Source organism: Harmonia axyridis, chromosome 3 (assembly GCF_914767665.1).
Source record: "Harmonia axyridis chromosome 3, icHarAxyr1.1, whole genome shotgun sequence".
NCBI lineage: Eukaryota > Metazoa > Arthropoda > Insecta > Coleoptera > Coccinellidae > Harmonia > Harmonia axyridis.
In genome coordinates, this window is record NC_059503.1 from 27654335 (window position 1) to 27663201 (window position 8867).

General features: G+C 33.4%; 1 protein-coding gene across 1 annotated transcript; it reads left to right on the forward strand.

The window, feature by feature from the left end:
• The first annotated feature begins 4424 nt into the window (after positions 1 to 4424).
• On the forward strand, positions 4425 to 6777 carry LOC123676251. Its single transcript, XM_045612036.1, has 4 exons — positions 4425 to 4556; positions 4614 to 5201; positions 5250 to 5496; positions 5579 to 6777. Exons 1-4 carry the CDS (start codon positions 4527 to 4529, stop codon positions 6298 to 6300), a joined length of 1587 nt encoding a protein of 528 aa, XP_045467992.1. The 5' UTR covers positions 4425 to 4526; the 3' UTR covers positions 6301 to 6777.
• The last annotated feature ends 2090 nt before the right edge of the window (positions 6778 to 8867 follow it).

Consider the following 8867-nt stretch of genomic DNA (forward strand, 5'->3'; position numbering starts at 1 on the left):
TTTTTGAGTGGAAGATCAACAGATACGGCACTAACTGAGCTTCTCATTTGATAAGGGGTAGAAGTTTGGGCTCTCTGCGTGCGATCTCAGCAAGGCATTTGATAGACCATGTCGTGCTTTTGAGCAAATTAAATTACTATGGCATTAGAGAGGTTGCTCTAGACCTGATAAAGAGCTCTTTAACCAATAGAACCCAACGAGTGCTGTCTGACGTTGAAACATCAAATACGGACAAATTGAATTCGGTGTTCTTCAGGGGTCCATCCTAGGACCTTTACTGTTCTTATTGTACATAAATGACCTGCCATCCATCAGCTTATGTTGAATTGATCTTCGCTCAAAGTATAAAACGTCACGGCGGTTTAGGTATATGTATACTGTTTTTGCACTTCCAGAAGAATTATTAAAATTAGGTGAAATTGATGACACTGACCCAGTTCGTTTCTCTTCAAATAGAATGAAAGTTTTCAATAATGCTAGGATACCTCTTCTACCTGCACAAAACACTAAAGTTGCTGTTTGGAGGGACAAAACCACTTTATTCTGAAAATGCAACTAATTTTTTTTCATCATTACACTGTAGACAAACTACTCAACTTTAGACATATTTTTCGGGCCAGCCACTTGTGGTTTCGTCATGAAGACACTATGGACTCTGTTTTTCATTGTTTACCACCAAGTGTTGCTCATCCCAACATTTCACCGTACTGATGATATAATTCATCATATTTTAGCTTCAATAAATATCACAAATAACCACGAAATACTTCTGTTCACAATGATCTTACCTACACTTGAAAATAAATGCTGTAGAGGGCGCATTCTACCCTCGAATCGAGAATAGAGATGGAAGGGGTATTTGGCAGAAATCACTGAGTGCCTAACTGACGATTCCATCAGAGATCTCGTGATGAAACACCACAATTTTCAGAAAGAGGGAACACCTTCAAAATTGGCTCGAGAATACCTCGAAAGGGGTATGGCCCCCCTGAGATTTTGATTGCCTCATTTTTCAGCACAACACCTTCAATATTACTTTCTCAATCCAAAGGGCAAGGAAAAAAGGAAAGTAATGGATTCACAACAATTTCCGGTTTTCAATGGAATTACTATACATATATCCATAAGATATTATACACATATCCATAATCGGCAGAGGTATTTTTTGAATTGAAAACTTTTTTAGGCGAGTTGAGCACTTCTTGGGTGAAGAAAAATCGTGGAACCGAACGCAATGCATGCGTGTCAATTTTTTTAAAAATCCATCTTATATATACTCTCCTATTGTCTTTAATAGATGAAGGTAAGAAAAAAAGTGTTGCAGAAAATAGAAAAAAAAATTACAGATTATAAAAACAAATGTTTTTTGCGGAACTCACGATATGCCTATACAGAAAGCAAGAAGAACTCTGGAAATTTTAGTGATCTTTTGAAATTCAGGGTAGACGCTGGAGATAAAGATTTAGAGATCCATTTATTCACGTAGCTGGTTTGAATTTGGACAAACTTGTAACACAAGGTTATGATGGATGCTCCACAATGGCTGGTGAAATCCTCAGGGTTCGAAATATCATAATGCCCGCCACTCACGAAGCGTTTTTTAGAGCGTTTGGTAGCAAGCGTCGAAGAGATTCCAGTCGGGCAGTCAAGTTCATACTCTGATTTACAGTCGTGCGGCCGTGTCCCGAGCTGTCTGACTGTAAAACTATCCGTACGCTCGACTATTGGAGCCTCGTGAGTGGCCGCCTTTAGAGATAAGTACAAGAAAGCAATTTATTTCCGTTGTGCCTCCCATAGGTTGAATTTAGTAATAAATGACATCAGAAAAAATACTGAAATTTGTAATAGCATTGGCACCGTTAATGACATTATAGTTTTTTTTCGAGAGAGTATCTTAAGAAGAAATCTGATTCCAAATATTCCTTTGTTTTGTGAAACTCGTTGGTCAGCTTAATATAAATCTTTGTGAGTTTTCGCTGAAAACTTCAATACTATATTCAAAACTCTCTTTGCTATAAAATCTGGAGAAATTTAATGAATTCTTCAACAACAAAAAGAGCTGCTCAGTTATGGGCTGCAATAAACTCTTTCACTTTTGTGATTTGTTTGACGGTACGGTAACAAGTAAATATTCAAATATATTGGAACCAATAGCAAATACACTACAAGGTGTTTCTATTAATTTTGTAGATTTTCACCGTCATATAAAATCAATTATAAAATATGTGGAAAACATCGCTCTGATGATGCATGCTTCACAGAAATTTTTTCCAAAGCATCATCTATTGCTCAATATAGAGATTTGAAAACCACGAATTTGGGGTAGACAAACGTACAGATCTAATTATGAAGTAGATTCAGCTGAAGATTACTTCAAAAAATGTATATTCATCCCTCATTTAGATCATTTGATTTCAGCCCTTGAAACGAGATTCTCGAAAGAACATGTAACGCTTTTTTCTTTGTTCAATTTTTTGCCAAAGAATTCAAAATTACTAGATATTGAATCTTTCGCATCTAAGGTCGGCAATATATATAACATTGAAAATTTATAAAGTGAATTGAACATTTGGAATGAGTAGTTATCTAAACTAAATCCATGGGCGCCCGCAGAAATTTTTCTCAGGGGGGGCAAAATGAAAATTATTGAAAAACGATAAGGCATCCATTGTCATTGAAAACCGGAAAATTGTTGAGAATCCATTACTTACCATTGAGGGTGTTGTGCTGAAAAATTAGGCAATCCAAATATCAAGGGGGGCCATGGCACCCCCTGCCCCCTCCCCTGCGGGCGCCCATGCTAAATCACAAATGGATGAAAACATAAAAATTGATGATCTTATCGGACAATGTAATTTTTTTTCTACTGTCAAAGAATGCCTTATTCTTCTCCTTACATTACCATGTACTACTTGTACTATAGAGCGTAGTTTCAGCACTTTGCGCAGAATTAAATTTCAGTTTAGAATAAAATATGCCTACTCTGTTTTATAGCGATTAAGTATTTTGTCTTCAGAATTAATATTGTTTTTATGAGTTGTTTTTTGCAATTTATGATTTGTTTATTTTGATGATATACTTATTTATTGTTTTTACAATCTGGAGCAATTCTGTGTTATTTTGAATCATATATTTTAGTATTAAGTTTTAAACTTTATTGTTTACGTCAATCAGTGTATATTTCAAGATTTATTATTATTCATATATTATTTTTATGAACATAGTTTTATCGAGCGTATATGTATATATTTTTTATTTCGTTATTACTCGTTGATTTTTCTTCATTTATTAACAATTATAAGAATTATTTCATTCCGTTGTCCATATTTTTTATATTTTATTTTTTTGTAAATTTTTCCATTGAATGTGACTCGTATTGAAAAGAGTTATTATTTTACATCACCCTATGTTGTTGATGTTTTAAAAAAAATGTTGAAGTGGAAAACTTCATAATTTTTATTTTGCACAGTCCTCCCCCCACTTATGAATATAAATACAGAAATAGAAAGAAACGGAATACTAATATCGCCTACAACAATCATGGACGCCTTATCGTTTTTCAATAATTTTCATTTTGCCCCCCCTGAGAACAATTTCTGCGGGCGCCCATGCTTGCTAGTGTTAGTTCTTAGTTATTAGGAAACGTGCATAAACGCCCTCATTGATTTGTTAACGTTCAATTCTTAGTTCTTAGTGCTTAGGTTTAGTCTTAGTTCTTAGGTACGGTGCATAAATCCACCATTAGGGAGCTTACGGTGGGAATGGTGCGAACGGTGTGACATATACTGAACGCAGTAATAGAAACCATAATGGACAAGACAGAAAACTGGGATACCTAATCAGACTACCCATAATAGTGATACTTTCGTCTCAAGAGAATAAGACCGCAAAGAAATGAAAATCTTACTGACTACTTGAGAGATTTACTTTCTTTTTAGAACGAGGAGAATGTCCTAATAAATAATATTTATCACCCGCTATACCGAATTCAATTACAAACACAATTATCCGTTCTCAGGGTTCCAATCTAACGAAAACGTGCTATAGCCAGCAGTGTTAAGAGTAAGAATTAATAATTTTTATGTTTGAAAATTTGAAAATGGAAGATTCTACTCTGCGATTTATTAATTTTTAGCAAGATGAATAGAATGCATATGCATCTTGATTTTTCAATGAAATGAAACAAAAGAATTTCCACAAATTATTATTTTGTTTTATTTTATTTGTTAAATTCCATCAAGTAAGAGCCGGATCTACTGAATAACTTGATTTTTAAACACATTTACTATACTGTATAGTTTTTCGTGGGATATCAGGTACTCGGAGTAATAAACATATTATTATTATATTATTACCATAAAGAAATAAACATTGTCTATGATTATTACTCTATGATTAGGATTTAAAAACTTAGGTTAGAATCAAAGATCCTTAATCTTTGGTTAGAATAGTTAGATATTCAAAAGTCTGACAATTATTATGTTATTATTTTTAAATAGCTTTGAATTGAATGTATAAATTGCGATATGTTTGAAGATGATATAGATTTTGATGAGGTAGATCTAATTCAATTATCTCTAATTTGCACTTGAATCATCTGTACTTCTTTTCAGATTTTGAACTGTTGTGAATTATCGAACACTTCACTGAAGAGACCCAATAACGATACCCAAACTGAGCAATTAATCAAGAAGACTAGGATAAGCTCAGTTGCACGCATTGACAATGAAATTAACACATCAAAATCGAACGAAACTAAGAAAGTTTTCCATTTCAAAAAAAAGGAAGATTTTAAAAAAGAAGTCATAAATAATGCAGGAATATTTAATGTAAATAACAAAATATTCAGTTCCACAACAAGTAATGTAGTGGAATCAGAAAAATATGAAGTGAAGAATAATTCAATTATAGAAAATCTAGAAAAATGTAGTTATTTGACACAAGACAAGAATAAAAGGGAGGATAAAATCAATTCAGTTCCAAGTTCTGGGAACCCAATTCCTAAGTTCAATATTGAAAGTATAGATCCTGCTTCCAATAATTTAGATCAATTTTCAAAAAAATACTTACCCACGAAAAATACAAACGATAGTAGTATTATCAAACGTAGATTTCCAGGTCCAGCAGGACTCCTTCCCGAAAGAAATCCAAACAATTCTGTATTAGAAAGCATGGATAATTCTTCTAGGAGAGAAACAAAGGTAATAAGTTCTTTAATATAAATTACAAAATTATGCATTCTTTTCTAGGAGGAAATATTATCCCAAAATGCTTATGTTTCTTTCAATGAGATACTGTGGAATAAAATGATACTTGATTACAAAGCACAAGAAGTTTTGCTTCCTGAAAAATATAATATACAATGGATTAAAAGTAGAATGTCAATGAAAAAGTTAATAAATCAGAAAGCACCTTTTTTAGCAGCTTTTGTAGATATTATCCGAAGCCATAGTATCCAAAACCCAATTGTGAATCTTATTCTCAGAGATAAAACAGGTAGGTCTTGAATTTGAATTCAATATAAAGAATAAGTTTATGATGTAATTGATCAGGTCACTTACCTAAATTTTGGTTTTAGGAACCATTCAGGGAACTATTTTACACAACTTGTATGAAGAACATTCAGGCAATCTTACTGTTGGATCTGTTATAGTTCTTAGAGATTTAGGAGTATTAAGCATAGGATCTAATAATGAACCATTCTTAGCCATTACCAGAAACAACCTTATATCAATCTACTCTAACAGAAAAAAAATTACAAATAGTTCGACACAGACATCTGATGAAATTACAAAAATTATTTTACAAAATTTAGACCCAAATGAAATATTAAATAAAATAAAAGAAACTAGAAAACATCACAAGATTAAATTGGAAAACACTCCTAAAATTATTCAAAACACATCTTTGTTACAAGAGGAAATTAAAGGGCCTTCTAATATGAGTGATACATTTAGGAAAGTTGTACAGAATACAAAATTTTCGGTCAATTCTAGGTCTCCTAATTTAAATGTTCTCAGAATCAAATCTTCAGTTAGTGATAATTCTGTAAAAGTAAATGAAGGTGGTTCAAACAGTCCCTGCCACAATGAAAATCAAAAACTCAAAGATATTATAGGCTTCTTTGGTACCCAAAAGGATATTGAAGAATTCTTCAATGACGAACCAACCTCATGTAGCACTCAGAAAGAATCATCACATGAAAATGTTAACAGGCTAGAAACTAGCAGTGTTGATAATAAAATTTTTGAAGATATGCTTGAGGGGGTTGATACTAATGCGCTATTCGATGAATTTTGAATTATTAATAAAACTGTTGATTTATTTTAGTGTTTTGCCATATCTATTCCTCATATGTCACTATGGAAGATTCAAAAAACTTATTAAATAATTGAATTAAATATTCAATCATCTTGATGATCATAAGGTTCAGAATCAATAACAATAAATCTCTAAACTATTTATTGAATATTTCAAACAATAAAAATATTGATTCAAATTATGGAACTACAAAATTTACAAAACATTTTACCACTGCCTTATTTTTCCTTGTGTTGCATGAGACAAAATCCAAGTATTACGAGGACTCTTCTTCATAGCCATTTGCTTGTGTCTGGGATGTGTTTTGCAGATAACATGCAGTCGATCTTCTCTACTAACAAAAAAACAATCTTTACACCTTCTTCGGAGAAAGCCCTTAACTTTGAAACCGCAATTCATTTCTAACTGTACATTGTTAGGTGCCAAGAAGCTGGTATTTGGAACGATAGTTTTCCACAAAGTGGGTAAAAATATGTGGTATAATCGAGAAGATGAATTGAATGCATTTAATCCACTTCGGCCTAAACTTAATGTATTTTTCAGTATGGAAGTCATCCTACTCGAGATAGTTCTTATTCAATTTTGAATGTTATTGTGTACTTCCAGAATATTTCTGTTTCAATATAAATATTAGGTTAGATAAAGTATGACATAATGAAATATTCTATGGTCAGAGCATTCTCTTTTAGAAATTCTATGTGCAGTGCAGATCCTCCGAATCCTGGCCAAAGAACACAAGAGATGCCCATTAGAAATTAGGGATAGAGATAAAATAAATAAGCGTGATTGTGGCGCCCTTATGGGCAGGGTTTTGAACTAACGATGCTGATTCTGCGCATTAGGCGCCTTTAATCAAAATTCCAAACAATTTCACAATTTGAATGAAAACCTGCACTGAAAATTGTGAAAAAACTGTAATATCAATGACAGTTTTTTCAATATTTCAGTGTGGTTTTGCTTCCAACTTGCAGACCAAATTAGATTTTGTGTTGTAGTTGCCAATTGTCTTCTTTTTTTCATATTAAACAAGCGATATACTATTCAATTTTTATATTAATTCCCACCTGAATGGTTAAAACCCTGATAAGAAAATAAATATATTATAATACACAGGAGTACAACTTTGATTCCGCAGTTGTTTTCCGAAATTCGAGGCTTCATTGTAAAAAACTGGTTATACATTTATTAAGTGATAGTCCAACGGAGCAACGTCTGGAGAATACGGCGGGTGGGGTAGGACTTCCCATTTCAACGTTTCCAAGTTTATCTTTACCACTTTCGCAACATGGGGTCGAGCATCGTCATGCTGTAAAATCACTTCAACATGTCTCTTGTTGTATTGCGGCCGTTTGTCTTTAAATGCTCGGCTCAAACGCATTAATTGCGTTCGATAATGATCGCCTGTGATTGTTTTAGTCGGTTTTAACAACTCATAATACACTACGCCGAGCTTGTCCCAACAAATACTCAGCATGACCTTGGAACCGTGAATATTCGGTTTGGCCGTCGACGTGGAAGCATGGTCAGGATATCCTCATGATTTTCTAAGCTTGGGATTAACGTAATGAACCCATTTTTCGTCTGCAGTCACAATGCGATGCAGATATCCCTTTCCTCTTTATCTTACAAGCAGCAAACAAACGTCGTTAAACATCTTCCACCGCCATGCTGGTCTTCGACGTCAAAATCACCGTTCTTGAAGCGTTGAAACCACTCCTGGCATGTTCTTTCACTAATAGCGGCCTCACCATAGGTATTTGAGATCATTTGATGAGCCTCAGATTTCTTCATATTAAAGCAGAAAATTAAAACCTCCCGCAAATGAGAATTTGGCTCGTTAGCTGACATGTTTAATCGAGAATAACTTTATGATGCAGACACAAATCGACTAATATTTCGATGGCGTTATGTTTACGAATACCTGAGCTTATTGTATAACATTTACGATCTATTTATTTCGACTACCACTTACCACTAAAGCCATCTATAGCAAAACGGCGGAAGCAAAGTTGTATACCTTATAAATGTATAAATATCTTAGAACATTAATAATAATAATAATTAATCTATCTATATTCTAAGATAAATATAGTTTTGAGAGGTTAGGACTTGATAGCGATTCACATAATTGGTCCCATAAAAAAACTCGAAGCCCATAAGGGTGACCCACCCCAAAATTTAAAGCTAGGACTCCGCCCTTGCATTTTAGTCCCTGATATTAAGGATTAAAAATACTAATTTATGAATGTGGCATTCGCCAGAAAACTTCCATTTAAAAATATTAATTTTTGATTGAATTAAAATCAATATTGAATCCTGAAAGTCGAGTCTGTTTTTCCATTATTTCCAAATCTCAGCTCGGTAATTGGAACAAATCATATTGAAATCTTCAAGTTAAAATGCCAAGCACATATTTACACTTGAAGCAAATAATCTTTCCAAGGAGAATTTCAGCCTAAAAAGGTGGCAGCTATAACGGCAATGAATGGTAAAACATTTCAATCGATGAATAAACTATTCAGTTTTTGAACTAGGTAATACTATGG